Here is a 26,802-nt window from a genome sequence, read left to right on the forward strand (position 1 = left end):
AGAGAGAAATGCCAACTTAATCCGGGTTCTAGCTGCCGCCCCACATTCCAGGCCGACATCTCTCTCTAACAAATAAATAAATAAAAAATGCACAGGAACAAAGAGTTGGAGTGAAGAGAAATGGGCACCTATAGGAGCGCGCCGCCAGCCGTGCGCAAACTTGACCCGGTGGCACCAACAGACTTAAAGACCTCCTTTCTCCCCTCATCCCCATCTTTTAATCTGAAGAATGGGATTATACTCCGATAATATATGGCGGATCAAACAGGAGGTATTCTCTCGGGGAGGGCTGGGGACAGATGACAGATCGGGCGGATACAAAGAGCTCTGTGAGCCGAGACGTCTCCGCTGAGGGATGAAGGAGGGAGATGGTACAGCGCGGAGACGTGAGGGCGGGGTTTCCAGGCGGACTCGAATCAAACAGCAGTGGGCGCGTGGACTGTAGATTCTTCTGATAGCAAAATAAGCTTATAGGGAGGGGAGGGGAGGGCAGGGAGGGGAGGGAGGATGGATGGGATCCGGGGAGCAGCTCCTGTTTCTTGATGTCATCTCACCTTCCACCGTGAAGACGCAGAGCATTTCCCCCCTCCCTCTTTTTACGCAGCAGCTGATGCTCGGCGTCTCTCCTCTCATCACATTTTAACCCTTCTTTTGGTTGTTGGTGGATCTTGAAGCCATCCCCAACACCACCACCACCATCCTCCTCATCTTCATCATCGTCCGCAGCCATGTCGGACTCCGAGGACATGACAGAGTTCGGCTGCATCGTGGAGCGCATCGAGCGGGGCGAGGTGGGTCTCATCCTCCGGATGATCCGTGGTCCTCCTGACAGCAGCGGGCTGTCTGTCAGCGAGCAGCCGGCGGCAGCGGCGCGAGGCCGGGCTGCAGGGCTGCCAGGAGCCGGGGAGTGGTGCCCACACTGTTCTGTTCTGTTCTGTTCTGTTCTATTCTATTCTATTCTATTCTATTCTAGTCTGTTGTGTTCTGTACTGTAGATAGGCAGACTGTGACTGTGTTGTAGGTCCATTTTAACAAAAAGAACCCTTTTTTCTTTTTTTTAACAGAAGAAAATGAACACTGAGTTTAATTAGCACCCTTCCTGGGTGTGTTTGGTGCTGCAGAGGGATCAGATCACACTTCTGTCACTATGTGGGCCACTTGGAAGCAGATGTGCGTTGAGGCAGAGCAGTGGGTTTCAGGAGTGTGTGTGTGTGTGTGTGTGTGTGTGTGTGTGTGTTTCTATATATGGAGGGACTAACATTGCCAGAATGTGGTGATATGCTATCTCTCCCCCAAGTTGTCTCTGGCATTTATTCATGCGAGCTTGGAGCTGTGAGGGAGAAATGAGCAGAATGTAGGTGACTGGTTCACTTCAGCCTCATCTGGTGAAATCTATTTAAATAATGCGGCGCAAATGATTTTGAAGCAGGTCAGGAGAGCGTGCTGCAATGCTTTTACAAACATGAACTCGAATTGTTTGGTTTTTTTATTCAGTTCAGTTTATTCATACAGCGCCAGTTTACAACAATGGTTATCTCAGAGCACACAGCACAGAAACATTCACTTATGGTAAAAATTAATGTATCTAAGGAAGCCAGCAGGTTGCTTCAAATCTTCGCTTTATCGCAGTCGCCCATCCTGAACAGCATGTTGGTGACAGTGGAAAGGAAAAACTTCCTTTTAACAGGAAGAAACCTCCAGCAGAACCAGGACCAGAACCAGGACCAGGTCTGGGAGGGGCGGCCATCTGCCTCGACCGGCTGGAGTCTGAGAGGACAGGAAAGGGACGCAGACAAACACATAATGACTGGTCCAGGTGTAGTTTATTAAGTCACAAAATGGTAATTGAGCTAACAAAAGAGTCTAAATCACTATTTGGTGCTGACCAGCCTTTTCATTCAAACCTGCATGAATTCTGTCAGGTACACATGCACAAAGTCATGGATTTTGTTGCTAAAAATAGTATTTTTTTTATATAAACACTCATTACCAGGAACAGAAACAGCTGTAGGAGGATAAAAACTTGGTGAGGAACAGTTAATCTCTGCTACCAAGGTGAGGGTAGGACAGTTTCATGTCCAACCAAGATGACAATGAAGACAACAACCCAACATCAGCGAAGTCTCTGTCAGGAAAAGACTTGGGGGGGGGGGTTCAAGATGCGCTCTTCAGGCTCTGCAAAAAATGGCTGATGAATCAAAACCTGAAATATCTGGCTGTAGCAGAAGACGGTGTGGCTGGAGAGTGGTAAATAATGAGTGTCTGCAGACAACAATGAAGCACAGAGGAGGTTTTCCTGCAGGTTTTGGGCTGCATGTCTGCAAACAGAGTTGGGGATTTGGTTCTGATTGCCGGTGTGCTCGGATCCAGTCCCAGACGGACGAGTTACAGTCCGAGCAGGTTTTCATCCGGTCGCCAGGCACTCACCTACAGGCAGCACAGTTCTGTGTCTGTTTTTCTTTTCAACAGGATGTCTTTAGGGTAGCCGGAAGTCACTGTAAACACGGAGAACAATCAGACTCCACGAGGGGTTCAAAACCTATTTTGCAAATTGATGGCAAATTCTGGCTGTCAGAGCATCTCTGTGTTAATGTGGCTTCGCTGACAACATCGTGCCGTCAGCTGCTCTGAAAGAGTCTGGCAGAGTCTCCCAATTTGACTGTGGGACTTCCAGAATATAGATATATATATTATCAGCTGGAATGCTATACTAGATATATTAGATTAAATAAAATAAAATATAAACGTCATTCTGTCTTCAAATATTTATATTACTTGTATATTGCTTGTGTTTTAAAATGAGAGATAAATAGGACTGTGTTTTAATTATATGGTAAAACGGCCTGCCATACAGCGTCCCTGCACTGACTGCAGTAGGGGAGCTGCTGTTGCTGATTCACGCGCAGCCTCCCTCCCTCCCTCCCCTCCGCGGCGTCACTCCATTTAAATCCCCCCCCCCCCCCCCCCCCCCCCCCCCCCCCCCCCCTCCCCTCCCCCCCGCGCGGGCTCTTGCCAGACNCACCCCCCCGCTGCCGGCGCTCTCAGCATCTTCACGTCGCGTGCGAGAAGTCTGTTGCTAGCCCGCACTTTTAACCGGGCTAACTCTTGTGTATATCTTTTTACATTTGTCCTTTAAACTCGGGTCTCCATCCAGCCCCTCTTCCCCCTCCACATGACCACCGCAGAGATGCGGCGTAGCAGCTCTATTGTTGCGGTAAGTCGGAGAAAAGTGCGCATTTTGTTCGCCACGGCTCGCTCGTTTGTCTGAAAACAGCCCGAGGCTCCTCTGCGCGGCGGAGGCTGACCATTCATTGTTGTTGTTGCTGTTTTTCAGTCCGTTCGTTTCGTGTTTTATGAAGAAATTCGCTTCTCGTTTCGTCTTTAAAAACTTCCTTTTTTATTATCGTGTTTGTCGGACTTTTGAACTTTCGGAGGCGTTCGAGCAGCTGGACGGAGTCGATAGTTTTAGGGAAGTTGGACCTCACCACCTGAACTGAATGAATAATCAGCTACTGCTCGTGGGAGGACGCCTGCTATTATTTTTATTGCCTCGTAAAATGTTCACTTATCAGGGTTTCTGTGCTCAAACGTGAGCTTCTCGTTATTCTATATTTAGCCGGAGTTAATCCTGTCTTATGTAATGCAGTCAGAAACGTGATGGTGAAGACTACATGCTGGATTGATGGCTGTACTGGGGGGGTTTAGGTGTGAAAATGAAAGCATGAACAGGTGAAATAAAGACATTATCTGCTGCCAATGTTAAAGGCTAGGGTTCCCTCTTCATTGCTGCAGCAAAATGTTCTTTTTGTTGTTTAAATTGCAGATAAATGTGAAGTTTTATAGTTGCATTGTTTTCGATGATGGTTTTTAAGGGATAAAATATGATTACATTTTTGCTTTCAGCTTGTTTTTTACTTGAGTTCTGTGCAAACCCTTTAAAAATCACACCTATTTTATTATTTTGCAGCAAAAGGAGCCAGGCTTTCTTAAAATATTTATATTTTAGATCCTTTTGTTTAACAGTTCAGACTTAAAGTATTGTTTTACACTTCTGGTTGCTTTTTCTTTCATTTTCAGTCCAGTTCTTGTCTGACAATGATGACATGTTGCAAATGTGCTTAAAAAAAACTGCATAACAAGTAAAGAAGAAAAAGCATCAGGATTAAAATAAACTATTGACCTGAGAGATTTCTAGCCTCCAGGTGATCGTCTAATGTATGACAAATTTTCAGCGACAAAAAATTATTTAATATCCATTCAAAAAGTTGAATAAATTCTGTAAAATAAGTGCAAACATCTTGTGACAAGTTTCTAATAACAAAGTGCCTGAAAGATAAGATTTTGGTTCTTTAAGTTGTTTGTGTTGCCACAACACTAGTGAGTTTAGGAGCCTTTTTTATACCTAAAAGATTCGTAGGTCAAAGTTTGTTGTTTAACAAAACAATAAGTTGTCAGGAACAAGGGCTAAAAATAAAATGGATCAATAAAAGTTCAATGAAGAACTTTGAAAGACAACTTTAAAAGATTGTGAGAGTCTGGCTCGGGGACAGCTTGAGACTTTAGCCCAGTTCTGTATTTGTTCTGCCCTTTATTAAGATGATGGCAAACCATGATGGGGGGGACAAGCATGCAGGATTTTCAAGCCGTTCGTGTTTTTGATGGCGACGTCTCCTCTCTTCAGGTCCCGATCAAGAACATTGAGCGGGAGCTGATCTGCCCGATCTGCAAGGAGCTCTTCACCCACCCTCTGATCCTGCCCTGTCAGCACAGCGTCTGCCACAAATGTGTCAAAGAGCTGCTGATGCTGAACCACGACGACTCCTTCGACGCCGGCTCCGAGTGCTCCATGCCCGGCAGCCCCAGGTCCAGGGTGCCGTCCCCCTCCATGGAAAGGCTGGACCGGCTTGTAAGATCAGGTGGGTGTCGGGGGGTAAGAAAGCGACGCGGTCGAGTTTTCTTAAAGATGGATTTAGGGTGTTGTAGGCAGATTAGAGCGGGGGATCTCACATTTCTACAGAGTTAAAGCTTGTAGAAATGGGTTTGTGTATTAGTAGGAGCTGTTTAAGAAATTGTGGACCAACCTGATTAAGAGTTATTTGAGCTGATTGATGCTAATGTCCAGGCCTCAAGAAATCCATCCGAGTGCATATTAATGGCTTCCATGGAAGGCAAAAATAATTTTTGGATTGCTCATGCAAATTTCCTGTAAGAATATCTTATTCCTCAGCTTCAGCTTTCAGTTCTGCAGGCGCCTCATTCAGCAGGTGTGAACTGCCGGGACCTGCTGTTCACGTCTATGGAAATGGACAAAATCTTTCAGTTTGTAAGCAAAAACTTGCGCGCGTTATTAAATTTACAAGGACAAAAGTAGTAGTTCCACTGAAGAGAAGCTTGTGTAGCAATAAACAAATCTTCAGCCAATGCAAATGAATGGTGTTAGTGAATAGGCTCTGGAGAGTTGGCTTGTGGGTGGGGGGGAAATAGGCCAAGTATTGTGTTTAAATGGGTGTTAGTGTGGTGCAGCCACTGCCCCTCCTCCCATTCTTGTCCCAGATAAACAAGAACAAGCATAACTGAAAATTGTAATAATTTTATCGCTCTGCCACATCCCTCAGTCAGCACTTCTTTTCATCCTGTCTGCTTCACTGATGAGCTTCAGTTTTGTTATTGAGGAGGAGAAAAAAAAAAGACCAACTGTTGACGAGATCTCTGAAGCTCTAATTATCTGTTCTGTCTGCTTTAAACGGCCCTGGGGGCATCGAACATCCCCTTCAGTCACCGAAGAGCTTATGCATTTGTATGGAAATGTTTTAGGAACAGAAAATAGCTATCACTTACAATCCACCTTTAATCGGCTTTCCTGCCGTGTTGTGTGCACACGAGACAACTCGGCACATCTGTAAGCTCATTTAAAGGATTTTAAACTCTTAAAACAAAGCTGAGCTGCAGGGCGGTAATGTTTTTTTTTGTTGAGTTGCGGAGGGGTGGGGGTGGAGAGTTTACGTTCACAGCTCGACTCGTGGCACTGCTTGAGTCCAGGTTTGGTCAATGTCTAAGCCTTAAACGTCATACCGGGACACAAAACAGCCTTTCTGCACTCCGGGCTCCGGGACATTTTCATCTAATTTGCACTTCTGACCACCTTTCCTGAGCGGATCAGAGCTATCCGACTTCCACGCTACAGACCAAAACTAAAGTTCAGATTTCTTCTTTAAGGTTTACTTTTGCCCCACGATTTATTTCACACAGCAAATAAACAAAACTGCTTTTCAAATATTAGCTTGAGGAATTAGAAAACGGAGACTTAAACCTAAACTGAGATCAAGTTGGTTTTATTTACAGAATTTAATCTGGATCCATTGTTTTCTTCAGTCAGTTTTATAATTGAATAAAACATTCAAATGGGGCCGTTGTGTAGACACAACATTAGTTCAGCCAGCTGTAATTTCATTATATTTTCATCAATAGTTCTCCAGGCTTTCTGAAGGTCTGTTTTCTTCAGACTTTAGCTGCTTTTCACTCATGAATATGTCATTATTTTGACTTCTGATTGAAAACTGAGATACTAAAGTCTGATGTTGATATTTGGTTTTCTTTTTCTGGCTCACTCAGACAAATGTATGCATTTCATTATTGCTTCATTAACATGGAAATTAAATTTGTTATATAAATCTCAAAGCAATGGCCCCTTTTTATACCAAACTGTAAGATTTGGTTTTCTGTCTGCCATGAAAGAACATTGAGAAAATGAATCGAAATGCCCGAGGCCACAGAAATCCCTGGAGTACAGTGAGGTGAACAGCTTTTTGTGAGTTCTTCAGCTTTGGTACGAAAACCCAAAGAGCCTCTGGTGTCCAACACAAACTCCCTCATTCAGAGTTTGCTTGAATGAGTTCTTTCTTCACCGACGGGACTCCATCTGTTGATGCAGGAAATTCATGAAATCCCGCTTTTGAGGAAGCGAAGCTCGCGCCTTGCTGACAGAAGGGATCGTTTTAGTGAAGTTTAATATTTGTTCCTCTTAAGTGCATTTTCTTTATAAAATCCTGGATCTTTGGGATTACTCAGTGAAGTTATTCCTGTCTTTAAAAGCATTTAATCTGCAGATTAGGAATCTCAAACCCTGCGTGCGTTAAGACATTTTTGGCCAACTTTCGAGTACATAATTAACACGAACTCCTGAGTGGAAGGAGCTTGTTGTGCTGCTGCTTCCACTACAGGGAGATCAGATAACCTGTAGCCATAGAGATGCGACCTGCTTGGAAGGAATGAACGAGGGATTAGATGAAGGGAGAGAAAGAGAGAAAAGACTTGAGTCTACATTTATCAGCGAGCAGCTTAATAAGCTTTGCTGTACCGGGAAAAAAACGTGTTTACCAAAACTGTCTGCATTCTTTCTCAGATTTGTATTGTGTGTCTAATTCCTAACTCTTGATGAATTTTGATATGTTGTGGAATTATGCACTTAATGAAATGAATTGAATTGTTTAACCGCTGTGTCTAGAAGATGCACAGCTACATCCGTTGGGATAAAGATCTAAAACTAGATCTCTGTCACTTTTTGTTCAACTCTGTAAGTGTACAACTCTAATTTAGATTTAAAAATTCGGAGCAAAAGACAAAAATGTGGCTCGTTTCCAGCGACTGTCAGCTTGTTTATCAGCTGTTGCCAATGAAGTTATAAATGTTTTTCAAACTTTTGTTTTGTTTTGTTTTTTAAATAATAAAAAAACATATCCTTAAACTGAAACTCCCGGATTATTTAAAAACTAGAAGTAGACAAACAATGGCTGTGTTTTTTGTATTGATCCGAGGCTTTACTGTCTGAACTCTGAGCTAACTGCCTCTCGGTGTTTGTTTGTCATACAGACATTTTATAAGTTCATGTGGGATTTTAAAAAACAAAACACAAAAACCGGAAGTTGGCAACATGAGATTTAAATTTCAGCTTGCTAAGCTCTTGCCTTTTATTCAAACTTTAAAGCCAAAAAATGTGAATGTTTAAAAAGATTTGATCAAAGCCAGTAAATATTGATAATCAGAACATGGCCGCTGTCTTTTCTAGAGTTCATGAATTCAGAAAATTGAGCTTAAAATGCAAACTATATCTCCACACCTTGTATGAAAGTTTAAGATGCCTGTTGTTTTTCTTTCTAAACACACTTTTTCCTGTTTGTTTTAGTTTTAAGTTTGCTTTTTGTCTGCAGTGTAACGATGTAGAAGGCTGGATTCACTCATCACTTCACATGTATAGCTTCATTTTTATTTTTGTTTCTGTTGGTCTCATCTCACCTCTCTGTCCATTGCTTGCAGCCACGGTGCGAAGGCCGTTTGGAAGTCGAGGTAGACGCGGGCTCCGTGTTTTGAGTAGCTATAGTAGTGAGTACAGCGTTAACTCTAGAAACCCCTGTGAAACCCTAGTTTGGTTCTACCTTTTATTTTTTTTCCTGCAAATTCTACATCAACGCTCTCAACACAACCTAACAAACTCAAGTTTGAAAGAAATGTAAGAACACTGTTGTAGACAGGGGGACAGGAGAGACCAGTCATTACCCCTATAAACTTGCTGGCCTCCTTGTCGTCCTCCCCCAGACATGTATAGTCTCGTATGTATAATATTTTTATAAATAGGACAAACTGAGATGAGTAATGACTCTGCTGTTCTCAGTAATATCAGTATAAACTGACACTAAATAAAGTGAAGTAAGCCTTTATCAGAATGTGATTTCCCAACTCCCATGTTGCAAGATTTAAATTTAAAATATGACATCTGTGTAATAACCAACATTATCAGTCGCCCCTTTTTTAAACGTTCTGGAGGCGCCTCTGGAGGTGGATTCAATTGTGAGCACTAAATTTAAGACTCCTAAAAATGTCTGTTGAACATAAAAGTAGTTTTTCCAAAGGAAGATGTAGTCTGAAGATGGGGAGGGTCTTTGCCTACTGTCAAAAGAATACAAAGAACCCGAATTAGTGTGGAAGTTCCCTGGGAGTTGAACTGAAACAGGAATGCGAGTTCACTCGCTAAACTTTTCATTAACTTTATAAATCATGGTGACAAGTAGAGCAGTTTTATAGAGATGGATAACTACAGGGCTCTGTTTCCGAGAGAAACGCAGACTAGGCAAAAAGGGGGAAAAAAAGACTAATATGTTTCAGCTTGGAAGGATTTATACGTCTTTTATACACTGAAATTTGTTTGCCTTGAGGCTACTGCACTTGACAATCATTGTTTTCAGGACTGCAGTTATTTTTGTCTACCTCTAATTGTTACGTGCATAATGGTTTAGGAAGACTCAAACATATAAAGCCACACTGAATATTAGCTCAGTTGGTGGATTCGGGGAATATTTGACTGGATTTTAAGATGCAGTACAAATTTCTGCTATGTTGAAAGTTATTTCTCATAACTCGGATAATGAAAGTCAAGTGAATATAGTCGCCTCAAAGCTTACAATTATTGGAAGATGCATTTCCCAGTATTTTCTCCCCCCTAATATATTGTTTAAAACTCCAGTAAATTAATCTTGTGCAGCTACCGATGCACCAAATTCTTCCAAGCCTTTGGATTGTTAAATTGCATTCATGAAAGACTTAATAACCACAACACAACAAGATATTTATGAGGGGGAAATTATTAACTTATCTCAGCTGGGTTAATCTCTTTCCACATGTCAAACATGCTAACATAAATGTTCATGCCCCGATGCTGGGTTATAAAAAACCCTCTTGGCTTTAAGATCTGTGCCGAGGCACGGCAGTGAAACAAACCTGAGCGTTTCAGTCGTCCTCTCTGCAGATCCACTTATTATTAAACACACATCCACTCTGCTGCAGTCAAGCCCTGCCTGCAGCCAGTTTACTCAGACTTTCTGTCCTGCCTGAAGAACCCGACTCATTGTATGCAGGAGATTTCATGCACCGATTATTTGTGCAAAACTGAAAATCGCCGTCTTTTATTCGCTGCTTTCAATCAGGAGACTTCCTGAAACGATTTGCTTTTCATCTAAAGAGATGTCTAAAACGAGACGTCACCCTCATTTCCATCCCCATTATCAAACGAAGTATAGTAGGATGATTTTTTTTTTTTTTTTTTTTTTTTTTAAGAGGCAGGAGTTCAGTTTCCTCTAATTTTCCACCTAGTGAACTTTCCCTTCACTGTCCCCATTTCACCTGGCATGCACACGGCTCAGCCCATCATGTGGTTTGTCTGCCACTCTGTCACAGCTTCTCCTTCAGCTGCACCTTTTTATTTTGCAGAAGTGCCATTTTGAAGTAGCCTCCTTGTTTTGGTTTACCTGAGGAGTGTTTGATTGAATTTTCAGGTCCTCGGAAACGGAGCGGAAATACTGGCTTTCAAACTGAGATAAATCCAGCACTCCTCACTTCCCCTGTCCCCCAAAAACGTGAAGCAACACTTTCAATTTTTGTGTGAAGTGACTTTAAGTTTGCTGGCTTTAAGTGTGTTTTTAAATGTGGTTTTTAAGGATTGTGTCTGTGACGTGATCTCGTGCTGAAGTTGCTTTCTGTTCTCACCTCCATGTTGTGTTGCTGCCTTGTTCTGATGCTGCTGCATCAGTAACAAGGTCAGTGTGAAAAGCTCTTGAAAGCCATGTTGCTTTAAGAGAAATTTTGTCGTTTGAATGAGAAGTGTTGATGCATTGAACTGGACATTGAATATTAGATTTATTTTTTTAACATTTGCTTAATTTTTGTTCCAATTTAATTGCTTGAGTTTCCTTCTTTCATATTTATTTTCCCAATTTCACCTTTTTTTTTTTTGTTCTTTTTGTCCAGATCACTGTTTGCACTTGAATTAGATTTTACTCCAGTTTGTAAATGTTGAATGAATTAAACGGTCCGTTTTCTAAAAGCTCCAAGGATGCCGTCTGAATACCCTGTATCTCATCACTCCTCACTGTTGTCCCAGTACTCTCGGATGGTTTCTCCTTCTGGACTTTTTTCCCCCTGAATGACAATGGCTCCTTGCATTGCCTGTAGTAAGAGTTTTGCTCCATACACCCATGCCTCTGTTTGAGCATTTGTCATTGTGGAAATAAAGCACAAAGGGGGAAACTTGCTGAGGCCCTGTTTTGTGAAGGCTTTTTGACTTGGCAAGTCACTATTGGTGATGTAACTTGCCCCAGAATTTGACTCAAATGGAGATTCTATCAAAGGCCCCATTTTGATGTTCTTGGAAACTATTTCCTTTTGTTCACTGTGAATAAATTGTTGCTTTCATGTCCAAACGGGGCCTCGGACAAGACTGGAAACATGCTGACCCGAATCTGACTCCTTAATGCAGATGAACTTGACTCACTCGTGCCTTTCTTGCCCTCCTTCAGGTTCGATCTCCTCCCCGGGCTGGCGCAGGGGGTCTGTGACTCCCCGCATCACCGCCATCCCATGCCCCGGCTGCCAGCACGACATCGACCTGGGCGAGCGCGGCATCAGCATGTTGTTCCGCAACTTCACCCTGGAGAGCATAGTGGAGCGCTACAGGCAGGCCGCCCGTGCCGCCGTCGCCATCATGTGCAACATCTGTAAGCCTCCACAGCAGGAGGCGACAAAGAGCTGCATGGACTGTAAGGCTAGCTACTGTAACGAGTGCTTCAAACTGCACCACCCCTGGGGTACGCCCAAAGCCCAGCATGAGTATGTGGGGCCCACCACGAATTTTAGGCCTAAGGCAAGTAGCATTAACGGCTTTAAAATTATGGTACTTTGAAATTTGTGATTACGATGATTCTAGAAAATATATTTACTTTTTTTGCATCGCATCTTTGTTCAATCCTTGTTCAGCACACTGCAGACATATTTCACTTCTTGGTGTTAAAAATGCTGATTTAAATCCTACTATTTTAAGACTTGGAACACAGAACTGCCTACTTTTTTTAAGTTGAGGTCTTTACCACTTCAGCTAATTTGTCATCCATGTTGAGTTAAAGCAGCATGCAGTAATCTGTGCTGAATGTGTCTGCATTCTTTGGTCTAATTTTACCTCCTTGTTCTGTAGATGTAGCTTGTGTAACGGTATAGTCTGCAGTTGTGTTCAGCACTTGTGCACGGACACATTTCTCCTCAGATAATGAAGCATGTGCTATCCCATGCTTCATTATCGGCCTGCCTGTATGTTCCAGGTGCTCATGTGTCCGGAGCACGAGATGGAGAAGGTGAACATGTACTGTGAAGTCTGCAGACGACCCGTGTGTCACTTATGCAAGCTGGGGGGCTCCCACGCCAACCACAAAGTCACATCGATGAGCAGTGCTTACAAGATCCTGAAGGTAACACAATCAGACTCTGTGGCTCTTTGAGGAAAGATAAGTTGGTGAACTGTTCAGGTATCTGCTGAAACTGAATATTCCTAAAAGCAGTTTTATCTGAAGTGGTTGAGTGCACTGGAGTGTAACACAATACTATCTTATGATAAAGTTTAATCTGAACATGCACACAATGCCACAGTTTAATGTCTTAAAGTTGTCATGGCTGGGGAAAGCTCAACAGGTCTGGGACTTTGAGCTATTGATATTTTAACACAAATACATCCAGTTGAATGACTCGTGTTTACATTAGAGAATTTTTAGGCTAAACTGTCACAAGATCAGCCAGAAGTTACAGCATTTGTAGAATTATTTAACCACATTTTGAATCTATTGAATCTAAGATTGTGGAAAAGAAAATTCAAGTCTTCTGTTGTCCTGTATTATGCACTGAGTGGTCCCTGGTTATGTTTTCTCCTGTTGTAATATTGATGCTTGACCTGTATCTGTGTGCCAGGCTGTCAGTCCGATTGGAAACTGAAACCTGGCCACACAGGCATCATCAGATTGTTGCTCCCCTGCAGATTTAATTTGAATCAGTTTGAATGTTTTCTTTGGGTACAAGGAAACGAAAAAGTCAATTATGACACAAGCAACACAAAAAGAAACCTTAAACCTTAAAGAGAGCTCGTTTAGAATAAAACCTATTGAATAGTAATTAAATCTTGTTATGAGCGTCGTCCAGCTCAAAGGGTTTGATGTGAAGTGGATCAACAAGTCAAAGCAGAATCAGTGAAATTTGGCACTCTTGTCTGTGCGAATACATACAAGTTGCTGTTTAATATTTGATGAGACCATTTGTTTCCTATCATCGTTTGTGCATTGTAGCATCATATTGGCGCAGCGTGTATCCGATGACCCGAGCGGTCCAGGAAACCTTTGCCAATGCAGCGATGGTTTGGGTTTCAGTAGTTTTGCTGTCTGCTGTGGCAGAGGTTTTCATTTATCAAGAACTACCTATAGCTGCTGTTTTGAATTATGTGAAATGTGAGGAGAAAAAAATATTGATACAAGCCAGTTTGGTGACCTAAATGAGAGCTCATCAATGGATCCATGTGAATCCTATATGACTCCTTAAGAATGTCGGCGTTTGGGAACACTTGGCTGTTCAGAGCAAATGTTCCTTGAATCGATGTGCTGTGTGTGTTTTCAGCCTGAAACTCTCCGTTTGCTGTAAATGCTGCTGATCTCTTCTGTCCTCAGGAGAAGCTGGCCAAGAGTATCCATTACCTCATCAGCAAAGAAGACCAGGTCAGGACTCAGATTACCGAGCTCGATCGGCTCATCAATCAGACCGAGGTGAGAGTGCTGACTCATGCTGCTTTAACTCCAAATGTGCACCAGTTTCTCCCTCTCACTGTATCAATTTTAAGATCTCCCAACAAATGAAGTTTCTTTTTGTTTCTTAAACTTTCTTTTCTTCTTTTTAGAAGTCCTCAAAGTACATCAGTTCTTTGGTGATGTTAGTCTTAAACCTGTGTAGAAGAAAGGCTATTTCACCCAAGATATTGTCTCTGAATGGTTCATGGTTCTATTCATCAGCATGAATGTGTGCTTTAAAGCCTGTACATGAGTTTTTTTTATAAAGTTGTAAATAGAAGTACGACTGTCTGAAAACCAGTCTGTGTGGAGACACAAACAGCCGTTCTGGGTATGAATTTCAAAAAGGTCACTAAACAAACAGTCTGCAAACCACACGAACATGGAAAAACACGGTTTAGCAACTTACTTACATGTCTGCATTTCAGCTTCAAAGCTTTTCCTCCTTTTCACTTTGATCTTGAACCTGAATAGGAGAATGATCAAAGTACATTTAAGTGTTTAAGCGGTTTGAAAGTGATTTGGGATGTTCTGTAGTTTTCAAATGAACAATAGCTGTTCCCAGTTTCGTCTGTAGCTGTGGAATAAAACTCGATGCTTTTTTTGTCTTGAGTATCGGTAACAGAAGGCGCCTTCATAAAAACAGTTCAGTAAAATGGCAGCACAGACCAGTTCGACTTTAAGCTGCTGTTGGTCGTTCAGACATCATGGATGGTTCATTCAGAGATCACACACACAACCAGAAGGTGTCCAATCCCAGCCTGAGGTGTTTTGTGAAAAAGGGGTTGGCTTGATCCTAATATTTAAATTACTGTTAATGCAACATTTATATTTTAAAGCCTCTTAAATATTACAATTGTTGACAGTGTCTGAATTTGTAAATCATGAGTTGCACAGTGATTGTTTACTACTTCGTCTTGCTGTGAGGAGATAAAAACGAGGAGTGAATCTTCTCCCATCAGTCTTTCATTGTTCTGCTGATAACATATCAGTGCTGACTGAATACTTCAAAGTACTTGTTTCTTCATGAAGAAGTTATCGGGAAACGATGTATTGATTTTATTTAATTTGACTCTTAAAGGAAAATGGGCAGCTTGCGGAGCGTCAGGCCAACGAGCACTTCGAGCGTCTGTTTGAGACTCTTCAAGAAAGAAAGTCAGAGATGCTGAGGTCCATTGAACAGTCTCGTAACAGACGCCTGGGCCAACTGAAAACCCAGGTACAAAATACCACATATTACTGCTTCTTATGTTCTTAGTTAATATAAAACTGCATCGCAAAATACCTGTAGTGTGTTATTTTTCTCTCGAACAGAAAATAAAACAGCTTCTTTTCCCTTCATGATGCCATTGAGGGAAGAATATCAGAACTGCACTAATAAAAAATGTTTCCTAGGTGGAGGAGTACCAGGGCATGCTGGAGAACAGCGGGCTAGTCGGCTACGCTCAGGAGGTGCTGAAAGAGACCGATCAGTCCTGCTTCGTACAAACTGCAAAGCAGCTTCATGTCAGGTACGCAGCGGATTGTTGATTATTCTTTGAACCATTTGTTGACAACAATGTTCTGAATTCCTTGTGCGTAATGTTCAGTCTGCACAGTGAATGCTCGAAGACCAAAAATGTGAAAATTTGTCTCTTTAAATGTTAAAAGTCAAAGTTCAGTCATAACTGTCTGCATAACACAATACCCAAGATGTTAAAGAGAGCTTTTAGGCATAAAAGGAAGAAAAACCTGAGTTAAGGGCATACATTTTGTAGAGTTTTGCAAAAGTACAGCAAGTAAATGAACTAATATGTGCACCCACTTGTCTGTTATTTTCTAGGCCATTAAAGTCTCCAAAGTTTTTGTTGATCATAATATTGGTCACTCATAATAAAATATTTATGCAGCACTTTTTAAGCTACAAAGTGCTTTATGGGGAAGCATAATTTGAGTTTAGTCTGTTGGGTGTTTTACTGCAACAATAAATGTCTGGGAACATGTCATGCTGCCAGAGGCTTTCACAAAAAGGTAAGCTCTAAGTTTCATTTTGAGGGTGATAAAGCTTCGAGCCAGAGTTCTGCAGGCAGAGGGATCCATAAAACGGTGGCTCTGATTTTCAAAAGACTCCATCTTTCTTTGTTTCAAAGTGAGGTCTGAAAACAGCAAGTCTCTGGCTATGGATCTCAATGGGTTGGTAGGTGTCAATAAGTCTGTGTTTAGCAGCAAACCCCAATGAAGACTTTACAGGGGAGACAATTAAAAAAAAAAATCATTATGCAATTTGACGGGGAGGATGGTTTGCAGAGAAGTTTTATGCTTTTTAGTCTGTCTGGCTACAGCATCTTGAGCTGACTCGAGTAAAATATGTAATAGTAGTCATACTAGTCTCACTCATGAATGATTAAATTTTAATTTTACACAGTCATGTATTTGTGGTGTAGTGGTGCACTCAAATGAACTCTTCTTTTTTTAGTATGAATTGTTTAACAGGAGTATGAATGAGATATTTGCTAAGCAGCCAAGAATACTGTGTATGTGTATATATATATATATATATATATATATATATATATATATATATATAAATATAAAAAATGTGTGTGTATAAGAAAAGAAAAAAACCACACAATCACAGCTGCCTCTCTTGTGACCCTTCATTTGTTTCCTCATAGATTTCATAAATTATATTTATTCTGTTTATTTCAGTGTTTGTGTGAGTCTGATCACGTGTTGAGGTGACTGGAGTGTGTCAGGAACACATACACACAGAGACACGTGCACACAGGTTACTAAACTCAAGGGCTGTTAAGAAAAGCCATTTGCTGCAGTGTCCAGTGAGAGCTGCTGGTGTATTTTCTGCTTTAAGCTGACTAATTGATCTGCATTAGCAGCTCAAGGTAATCTGGGAACCCTTTCACTTAAGACTGTTCTACTGTGGCATGTTTGTCTCCTGTCAACAAAGAGTTTCTTGTATTTTTTATTTTTTTTCCCCTGTACTAAAATATCCCCAGGAAAAAAAAAACCCCACTGACACACCTTGTAAGAGTCTCCTCAGAATTAATACTGGTTGCGTTTTGGGTAGTTTCTAATGTGTCTAATTTTAGAAAATGTTCTTACTTTCTTTAAAATATTTTTTTGTTTTGTTTATTTTGGTCTGGTTTTTATGTGTTTAGGATCCAGAAAGCCACAGAGTCTCTGAAGACCTTCCATCCTGCGGCTGACACCTCCTTCGATGAGTTTGTGCTCGACACCTCCAGAGAAGAAGCTCTGCTTAAAGAAATGTGCTTCGGAGGAGGTACACTTCAGTTTTACACTTTTTTTGTTGCGAAGCAAAACCCTTTAAAGACGAGTCAGTTGTGGCTTGAGGACATTTATACTTCTGAGTATGAGGGCACTGGGTGCTCATCTATTTCCTAGGTCAGTGGTGTCCCGTCGTGGCTCTGGAGGGCCACTATCCTGCAGGTTTTTAGGAGTTTCTCTGCTTTGACACACCTGATTTAAATGACTGAGTGATTAACAGGCTCCTGTAGAACTTGAAGACCTGCTGAAGAGCAGAGAAACGGCTTCAACATGCAGGATAGTGGCCCTCCAGGACCAGGATTAGACACCACTGTTCTAAATCATGTCAGAAATGTCCATATCAAATGGAGGCTTTCTGGTTTTAATGATGTCGTTGAAAACGTGAGTGCCAGAATAAGCCGTTTGTAATCCACCTGCCTGTCACGTGCTCAGCCCTGTGAATTGTTCTGTGCTTAGAGGTCAGAGGTCGGCTGTGGTATTTCAGGCTGAGGCAGAGATCTTCTGATTGTAGATTTTACTGCTCTGTGAAGCTCACATCTGGTCTGCCGTCTTAGGTTTGCTTCTGATAAGAGAGCAAGTTGAAACAAGCAACAGAAATACTCGTCTCATATCGCTCCGTACTCCATGTTGGAGTACTTTTTTTTTTTTGTTGTTTGTACAAACTGTAATCACTGAGTTGAAATACAACATTATGTTTGTTGGATCATAATTCTATTATTTCTGCTTGACAAGATACAGATATTACTCTAATTTATTTAAATCTGTAATGTTTTACTTTGGGTACAGTCCTTGACTTCAATTTTAAAGCTTTCAGATCTTTAGGATTGAACTACTTTGGGTGTAGAAATATATTTATATAAAGTTAAATTTGGTATTCAAGTTATCAATAGAGGAGATAGAAATATACATTTCCATCAATTTTTTTTCCATTTTTATACAAATATGCATCAAGGTTTTAAACAAAGAGCAGAAACAATTTGTTTGTTGCATTACTTAGTCAAAGCTTTACTACCTGGCTATACATTTTAGATTTTTATAAAACCTGCACTTGTACCCCAAACACAGATATTGTTTAAAATCGTATATTAAAGTAAAGCGGATTCTGTGAAACTGAGATGCTTTAGTTGTGACTGAGTGATGGTTTGTGACATTTCTATCTGTGGAGCATTTAACAAGTCAGTGACTGGGAGACGAGATGCTCCAAAATGTATTTAGTTTAAAACTGTGATGGTGTGCTGACGGTTGTTGAAATCAGAACTGGACATGGCGACGGCTGATCTGAGTTTAGGGCCACTCTCTTAACTGAGAGCAGTCCCGTGCAGATAAAATCTGTTGTTCTGAGCGAGAGCTGTTCCCTGATGCTTAAATGTAGGAAATAATTTGGAAATGACTTGTTGCTGATATCATAGATGGAGTTGACATTCACATCACTGACATAATTTATTCCTAAAGTGCAGCGACACAACAGACTGTTGTCTCTGTGACCAAAGCTGAGAGGAGAGGATTGCATGAGTCTGTTCAGTGTAGCCACTAAAACACTAAAATCCAGCAGCACAGTTTGTTTAAAACCACTAACATGACCATGACCAAAGAAACTCTTGGTCTAGATTTGAGCATTAAGTAGGTAGAAGTAGACTGTTTTATTCTTGTTTTTAATATTAAATGCATGCTAATGTGCTGAACATATTTCCAAAAATGGTTTCTTCTTCCTCTTTTATGTTTTCAGTTATAACCCCTCTTAGTAAATTGGCTTTATTTTTTTTAGTGCCGCTCTTAAAACCTCACTCGTTTTTGGAAGGATGCTACAGTGTATGGCACATTTTAGGTGGCAGTCATATTTATGTGTGCCTTTTTTAATCTCTTCAGCCTGCAGGCCTTTTCTGCAGTGACGGTCTCACTGTGCTCAGAGAGGGAAAAGATGCAGTGGAAGCGTTTCTGTGCTGCAGTCATTTAGCTCAATGTTGGCAGATAATGCAGCAGTAAACAAAGTCTCTGGGAAAGAATAGAAGAATGCTCTCTTTATGTCTGAACACGCATTTAAAATGTTTTCATAGAGTAAATCATGGTTGGGTATAAATCTCTCTATAGTTCCTTAATGCTTATAAATCATTCTAATTAGTTTTTCTTGCTTCTCTTGTTTGTTCTTCGTTAATGTGAATATTACTATTCCATTTTTTTCTTTCTGCAGAAGCTGTAAAAGTCTTAAGATGAAATGCAAGAATATAGATGTTTTTGTCAAAATGTCAGGCTGAGTACATCTCTTCTGACTTGAAGTCAGTTTAAAGTTATAGATCCTCAAAGTTGAAAGTGAATTGTTTATAATCTGTAGAATAAAGCTTGATGAGAATGCCAGGATGTGATTTTGATGGATGGACGATTTTATTAATCTCTAAAGGGAAATTTGGTTGTCACAGAAGTATCTAGGTACTTCACAAAATTACCACAACAACAAGATAATGAAAGTACAGAAAAGAGACTACAAAAAAAGCAGCTGTCGTGTAGTAGTGACACATAGTGGCATTAGCAAGAATGTCCATATAAAGCAGAAGTGGTTTGGTTAAAGGTTAATGTAGATTTTGTCATTTGTTTTAAATAAAAATACTCTTCACACAACAGTTTGTTACCCATGTTGATCTCCTGCTCTTCACAAAGCAGAGCTGTCTGTAATAAAGAAAGTTATTAAAAAGGTTTAGCTGCTCTGGTCAGTGTTAAAGGAAAACAAGTCAGTCTGTTAAGGAAGTAGTTTCAGAGAAGGGAATGTACAAAATGACATAACTAGTGGGAGAAGACATTATGAATAAGATGAGGAACGATCTTCTTACATGAAGTGTAATCTGTGTAGAAAATGTGACCTACATGGCTGCAGTAATGTGATTCTGTTTGAGAAGAAAAACAAACTGAAAACACTCAATAAGGTAACTACAGACGCTCGGCGAGCCTAACGCCATCCAGGATGAAATAAAAGTTGTGTATGAATGTAAAAGCAGCACCAGATGGTGGTTTCTCAGTAAATCTGGAGGAGAAAAGACAAAGTGAAATGGAGGAAAGGTTAAGTGGGAGAGAGGAAGTGAGAAGTACTGTTAGTGGCGGAGATGTTTTTACTTTAGCTCACTTCCAGGCAGAGAGTCGGTAAAAAGCTTTTAAAGTCCATTATGCAAAGTCTTCTTGTTGTTCACACTCACCATTCCTCAAGTGGAAAGTCCTGATCCGAACAAATCTAATCTTTATCGCTTGCAGTGATTCAGGTTTGTAGGTGAAGCTGAAGTGCCACAAAGATTTATCTTTCATTGATTAACTTTTAATTGAATCTGGGGCAAAACGAGAACGATTGTACATTAAATGAATAAATAAGACTTGAGTATCGGGTATTTTAGTGGTGAATCTTGTGATCAGCCTCACCAGCGACTGTTTTAATTTAATAATGGTCTACTTTCTCTTCTAGTTCCCGATCCCCCGCTGATTGACTTGTCCCACAGCAAAGTCTATAATGAAGCATCAATCTGCTGGAGGCTGTCTGATGACCATCTGCCAACTGACCACCATGTGCTCGAGTACCGCAAGTGGGTTCAAACACAGCTATAGAGTGTCATTGAGTAGACACGGTTCATTTAAAAAAAGAAAATGAAAATTAGGATTTTTATTTTTTTTTTCAATTAGGCTTGGGAGCCCGAGCCAGTCCCCATCCCAGGAGGACGGCGAGGACCGGGGCGTGTGGAGGGCCACAGACAGAGTTTATGGCTGCAGCACCGTGGTGAACAACCTGGAGCCAAACAGTCTGTACGCCTTCAGAGTCCAAAGCTGCAGGAACTCCATGTTCAGCTCCTACAGCCCCGAGGTCACCTTCCACACACCACCTGCACCAGGTAAGCTGGAGTTGCATGAGAAAATGTTATACAGTCCGTTTTTTTTTTTTTTTTTCCTGCATGATGCTGTTAAAATTTGGAAGAAATAATAAATTTAGAAAGTCTAAAGTCAATCAGTTTAAGCTGTTAGTTTGTTGTTCGTGTCAGCTGCATTTATTAACTGGAGAACCAGCCCCTCTTATTGGGCCCCATTTTGGCCAAAGCGAGAGCTAAGCTCCTACTCTTTGGTTCTCAGAGCACGTCTGAGTGTTGAGCATTGCTTTTTAAAAAAAAAAAAAAATTTAATTTGAGGATTATCAGATGACAGATGGTTTTGTTTTTAGATTTTTAATTGCCTTTGAGCTCACATGGTGGAGATAATTAAGCAGAGGGATTTTTTTTTCTTTTTTTGGATGACTATAGTAATGGCTTTTGTTTCTCACAGCTAAAACTAGTGTAGCTTTTGTCTGAGTGTGTGGGAGTGGATGGCGTACAATGCCACATTTCGGAGAAGAAACCTGCAGTCCTATCTCTTGCTGGCATCAATTTTTTTCAAAAGGAAACAGAATTTCTTTAAAATGATATCTTATCGCAGCCATCTGCTGGACTTTAATTTAAATTGCCCCCTGTCAGTAAGAGATGGGTGTCCTGGTTGTACTCGAAGGAATTTGAAGGAATACTTTCCCAAATTTAGGTTCTGCAAGGTTTCCTTTACCATGTACAGAGAGTTTGGGGATTGATTTCATCGTTGATCAGTTTCTGAATCATTTCTGCATGTTTTGCAGATCATGACAATCTTCAAAACTTTCCCTCAGGCTTGAAGTGGGAAATTAAATGTTCACTGGCATCTGAAAATAATCTGCGCGTCTCCGATCTGGTGCTTAATGGCGCATTAAATGTCAGTGGGTCTTTGACAACAATTATGTAGCTATCAGTTAACAGTAAATATGAAGCCAGTTTCACAGAATGCACACGAGTGTCACTGACCTAAAAGTGTACTCCATATTTCAGCAGCGGTGAATATGAGCTTGTAGGGGCGAAAATGCAACATGTAAGACTTGAGGTATCCATTGCTTCGTCGCACAATTGCTGTTAGTAGCACTCCTGCTACTTACAGCCACATCAAAGCTGTTCACCCCTCAGCTGGCTTTACATTAACTTTTTCATGCCCTAGTTGTTAAGAGGACTTCACTTGATACATGCAAATTAAGTGTCTAACCCAGAGCAGACTTCAGATTGCAGAGGGACGGCTGAGTGAGCAGCCATAATCATGTGTGTGTATACGAGTCCTAAATTATGGTAATAAAGCCCTTTGGCTCACAAACTATTAATAGGATGCATTTAATTGCAACCACAATGATGTATACAAATGGAGGTATAGGAACTGTCTGAGCTGATTTCTTATTGTGTTATAGCGCCCTCCTGTGTCAGCATTAGCCACTTCCTGGATTCAAATGCAATGACCTAATCAGTTTCCCCTTTTAAAATGAACCTTTTTTTAATTGCCTCTTAATCTATGTGATCGGTCCTTGTTTGTCATGCAGCTTTTGGCTTCCTGTTCAGTGACAAGTGCGGGTTCAGCACCGAGCGTCTCATTCTGAACGATCGCCGGGACGCTGTGGAGAGCGTGGCGGGCATGGCCTTCCTCCTCGCAGCAGAGCGTGTGCAGACAGGCAGCTACATCGGCCTGGATTACATAATTGGGGACACCGGTATCTCTCAGGGACGGTATGCCAAGACTTTTACAGCATTGGCACTATTATTGTTTTTGTTAAAATGACCTCAGTGTGTTTGAGTGGCCATTTTGCTGGTTTTGTTTTGTAGACACTATTGGGCCTTTAAGGTGGAACCGTACTCTTATGTGGTTAAAGTTGGAGTGGCTTCTGACACCAAGCTGCTTGAATGGTTTCACAATCCGAGAGATACCAGCAGCCCGAGGTACGTGCGACACACATGTGCCAGGGAACCTGTAAGATCTCCTTCAGATCTTAGAGACAAACAAACAAACAAACACAAGCTGTCTCAGTAAACTGCCACGTCTGTGAATCATACTTCATCCTGCTGTGATGTACAAACTCAGAGCTTACTCGCAGACAAAGCCCACCTTTGTCCCTGGATCAACTCATGTTAAAGCATGTAAAGAAGCACCTTATTTTCCCAAATAAAATTTCAAGCTGTGGTAATTGCAAAAGGTGATAAGCAGCAGGCAGCATTCAGCAAGTAATTAGAGAGCAGAATAAGCCTTTTTTTTTCCCGCTTGAGCAAAATTGCCTGGAAAATCAGCTGATGTGAGAGGAATAGTTAAGTGGGTAATATCTGTCTGGTTCACAGCACTTTTTATGATGTAAATATTAATGTGAAGCCTTTTTGTTCTTTTTGTCTGAATGTAATTACTTTGACCCTTTCCGACAAAAACATCATCTTTCTGAAATAAATATTTAAAACGGTCAACAAATGAAGCTCTGAAACATTTAGCAGAATGTCCAGAATGACGTATTAACCCGTTTTCCTCTCAGCAGGTACGACCATGACAGCGGACATGACAGCGGCAGCGAGGACGCGTGCTACGAGCTCTCCCAGCCCTTCACCCTCCTCACTCTGGGCATGGGCAAACTCTTCATCCCCAAGGTGTCCTCCTCCTCCTCCGTTTCCAGCGCAAACGCGTCGTCCGGCGACCCCGGAAATCGCGTGTTGCCCATGCCGCAGCGTATCGGCGTGTGCTTAGATTACGACGCTCAGCGGGTGTATTTCTACGACGCAGACACCATGAGGTGCCTTTACGAGAGGCAGGTGGACTGTTCGGGAACCATGTATCCGGCTTTCGGCCTCATGGGCAGCGGGAAGGTTCAGCTGGAGGAGTTCATCACCGCTAAGAAGCTGACCTTCTGAGGAGGAATGCAGGGCGGGGATTCTGATTTATCCTTGGAGCGTTTTATTTTCCTGACAGGGTGACGTTTAATCCAAACCAATTGTTTTGGAAGACGGTTATGAGGGCCTTTTTTTGCTAGAATCTTTGACCTATAAGTAGTTTAATGTGTCCACACACAGAGGTCTTCAGAGGTTGGTGTAGATCCAAACCAACTTCTCCGCATACCAAAGTCTCGGTGTTGGACCTTGCTTTTAATTACCAGCTGGGCTCAGCTGTTGAATTGGCTGCACAGCCTGCGGTCACTTTAAATCGTTTTAACTGAACACTCTCCACTTACTCCCTCTTTTGCCACGTTTATTATTGTAAATATGTTTAGGTTCTTTATTGTTTCAAGGTAGCAGCACAGGTGTAGATGTAATGTTGGTGGGTCTGAGACGGTAGGAGCTACTTTTAAAGTTAGCACCTTTGTGCCTTTTTTTTTATTTTCCTCATGGAAACGGATCACTGACTTATTGATGTTTATTATGACTTTATATTTACTGTTATTTTATCACTGAGAACACTACTCTTCCTTCATTTCCACAGTTAAAATAACTTTTGCACAGTAGCCTCACTAATCACTACCTTTTTTTTTTTTTTTTAGTTGTCAGCAGTTAGCACGTTGTTTTACATTCATGCTCACAAGTTTCCACCTCTTTGCTTTAAAATCTGAAATGCTGGATTTAAAATCCTCTCACTTGTCTTTAGAACAGCACACTGTAACGTACAACATCACAAACTCATCCAGCTTTAAGAACACAATGTCTGTTTTGCAGCTGCATCTCTAACACTCTAAGCTTTTTCGCTCTGGTGCTAAACTTAGTTCAACACACACACACACACATGCGGCTTTGTGGCCTCACCGCCTTTTAACAGCTCAAGTTCTTTCAGGTTCTAAAAAGTGCTTCACAACACAGCATTTCTGCTGCCTAAACCAATGTTTTAATTGCAGTAAAGTGTAACACGTTAACACCAGTTTGAATTGCAGGTGGCAAATTTGAGCACACTGGATGGAGGTTTTTCTTGCTTTGACACCACACTTTTTTTTTGTATAAAGATGTAATTTATTTGTGCCTGGATATGGGTTCATTTATACTTTTTAATTTTAATGTATGTTTTGATTTCTGGAGGGTTAGGGTAATAGTTGTTTTCTCAGGTTTCTGGCCCAGTTCTGAGCCTAATACTACCTAGCTCTATCAGTCAGTCCTGGAAAACCTGAACCGCTCTCCCTCTCCTGACAGAAACCGCTCAGTTTGATTTAAAGTTAGCTTTTTTTAAAAAAGAATTTTCTCTGCTTTTTCCATTAGACAATAAACTTTAAAAACCTTTTGATTTTAAATTGTATGTACATAATATCCTGGACTATATTTTCAGTGAAATAAACCACATAACTGTGTGATTAGTGGGTGTTTGTGGATCATTCTTGATGGGGGAAACTGTTGCTGCGTTCAGCTGCCTTTGTCGAGGGAATGGAGTAAACTTCCTCTTATTTGTGACGATGGTTCAAATTCTTTTTCTTTCTGTTGAAGTATAACGTTTTCTTTTACCAGGACCAATATTTCTCTCCAGTTCCAAAGTGAAGTGTTTGACTACTGTAACGGTGTACATATTTAGTCCTTCAGCTGTTTGTCCATTCTCACTCCAGGCCTGAATCCTGTCTAAAAATGGCTTTTTTTTCAGACATCTATGCATTTAAGAATTGGCCGTAAGGGTTCAGTTTTATTCCCACACAGAATGTACTCCTTATATCAGCAGAACAACTGACTAAATGATCCTTTTTCAATTTGTTTTATCCAGTTTTTGGGGGAGAGGAGTTGATGCATTTGCATGTAAATATAAAAAAGCTTAAACCAATAACATGACACTAAATTAAAGTATATCCTCTATCCTGCGCCTCAGTCTTGAATTTGGTACCAAGTAATGCACAGACTGACTCTTAAAAGCTAGCACTTTAGAAACCTGTAGCATGTCTGCAAATGTTTAGCTCTGCAGGTGTTTAATCATTGTGTGTGTGCAATCCTGTAAAAGAATCTGTTGGACTGAAGAGACGACACGTTAAGCCTTTCAAAGACAATTTGCACTGTTAAAAGTTTAAAGGCTGTTTTCTGCTTTTAAAGGGGCTCTTTTTCTTTTCTTGTTTTATCTGGAAGGGGATTTTAAACAATCAGTACATGGCTTCCCCCCTCCACAGTAATTCTAAATTAGCCACAACCCATTTGTCCCCGTGTGTTTTCTGCTGAGGATTTGGTGTGACGTGTTGAAGTGGTGGATTTCTGTGTAAAAACGTAGAAATGGTGGTTTTCTGTTCTCCGGCTCCAGGAATGGCTGCATATCTTTCTCTTTTTATTTTTGTCTTTTTGCTGTGCAGGATCTTCAACAAATAAAATCTTTGCAAATGGATTTATGTGTCTGTGTTGCTTCCGTCAGTAACAGAGACTCCAAAGTCTCAGGCAGGTGGTCATAATGTTATGGCTGATTGGTGCATGACTTCTGCATGTTTGGAGTACTTGTCCCATTTGTATTGTGAAGCGGGGTTTACTTGCAGTCTTAAAACATGAAATGAGTTTTTAGTATTATTCAGGTTTAGATAAACATGGAAACAAACTTTATTTCCTTTTCCCTGGAAGACAAATATCTGAATTTCTAAAAATAAATTGCTCTAACTCATCATATGGACACAATAGAAAGTCCAAGTTGCTCCCAGTGGCAACACTTTGCTTCACAGCTTTGTCTGATTGTGAAACATCTTAAAAAAAAAGTCTCATAAAAATGCAAAGTTTGAATCAAATGTTGCATATTGCATGTATGAAGCCTGACGTTATCTAAGAAATAAGAAGCACTCAAACACTGATTAAGTCCAGTAAGTGTGTAGAATTTTTAAATAACTTGTTTTTCTATTGTTAATGTCTCAGAACAATCACTGTTGAAGATGTTTCTGCTATGTACCCTAAAGCTTTTGTTCTTATTTAAACGTGGCTCACTTCTTTGAAACTGTTTTCATATTTTAAACCTTTCCTTTGTGTTCCTCGTTCGCTTGGTAAGAAAGTATAAAAATGTGTTGGCAGCCCTCATATTCGCTGGATTTGGTTTGACAAGGAGAGATTTTGAGGTGAAAGCTCAGATTTTA

At 40.9% G+C, this 26,802-nt stretch overlaps 1 protein-coding gene across 6 annotated transcripts; it reads left to right on the forward strand.

Annotated features, from left to right (window-relative positions):
- Positions 1–525: 525 nt before the first annotated feature.
- trim36 (tripartite motif containing 36) lies at positions 526–26,075 on the forward strand. 6 transcript variants are annotated; one of them, XM_025005442.2, is made up of 14 exons: positions 526–791; positions 4,682–4,916; positions 10,326–10,406; positions 11,346–11,689; positions 12,141–12,287; positions 13,527–13,622; positions 14,725–14,862; positions 15,039–15,154; positions 16,799–16,920; positions 20,368–20,485; positions 20,583–20,788; positions 22,312–22,495; positions 22,592–22,705; positions 23,287–26,075. In XM_025005442.2, the coding sequence occupies exons 1-14, from the start codon at positions 729–731 to the stop codon at positions 23,654–23,656; spliced, it is 2,334 nt and encodes a 777-aa protein (XP_024861210.1). In that variant the 5' UTR covers positions 526–728; the 3' UTR covers positions 23,657–26,075. The 6 variants fall into 6 exon arrangements, with proteins under 6 accessions (XP_024861210.1, XP_017269429.1, XP_017269432.1 ...); XM_017413940.3 differs by lacking the exon at positions 10,326–10,406 and having other exon boundaries at positions 23,284–26,075; XM_017413943.3 differs by lacking the exon at positions 10,326–10,406 and having other exon boundaries at positions 528–791.
- The last annotated feature ends 727 nt before the right edge of the window (positions 26,076–26,802 follow it).

The sequence above is a fragment of the Kryptolebias marmoratus genome, linkage group LG1 (genome assembly GCF_001649575.2).
Source record: "Kryptolebias marmoratus isolate JLee-2015 linkage group LG1, ASM164957v2, whole genome shotgun sequence".
NCBI lineage: Eukaryota > Metazoa > Chordata > Actinopteri > Cyprinodontiformes > Rivulidae > Kryptolebias > Kryptolebias marmoratus.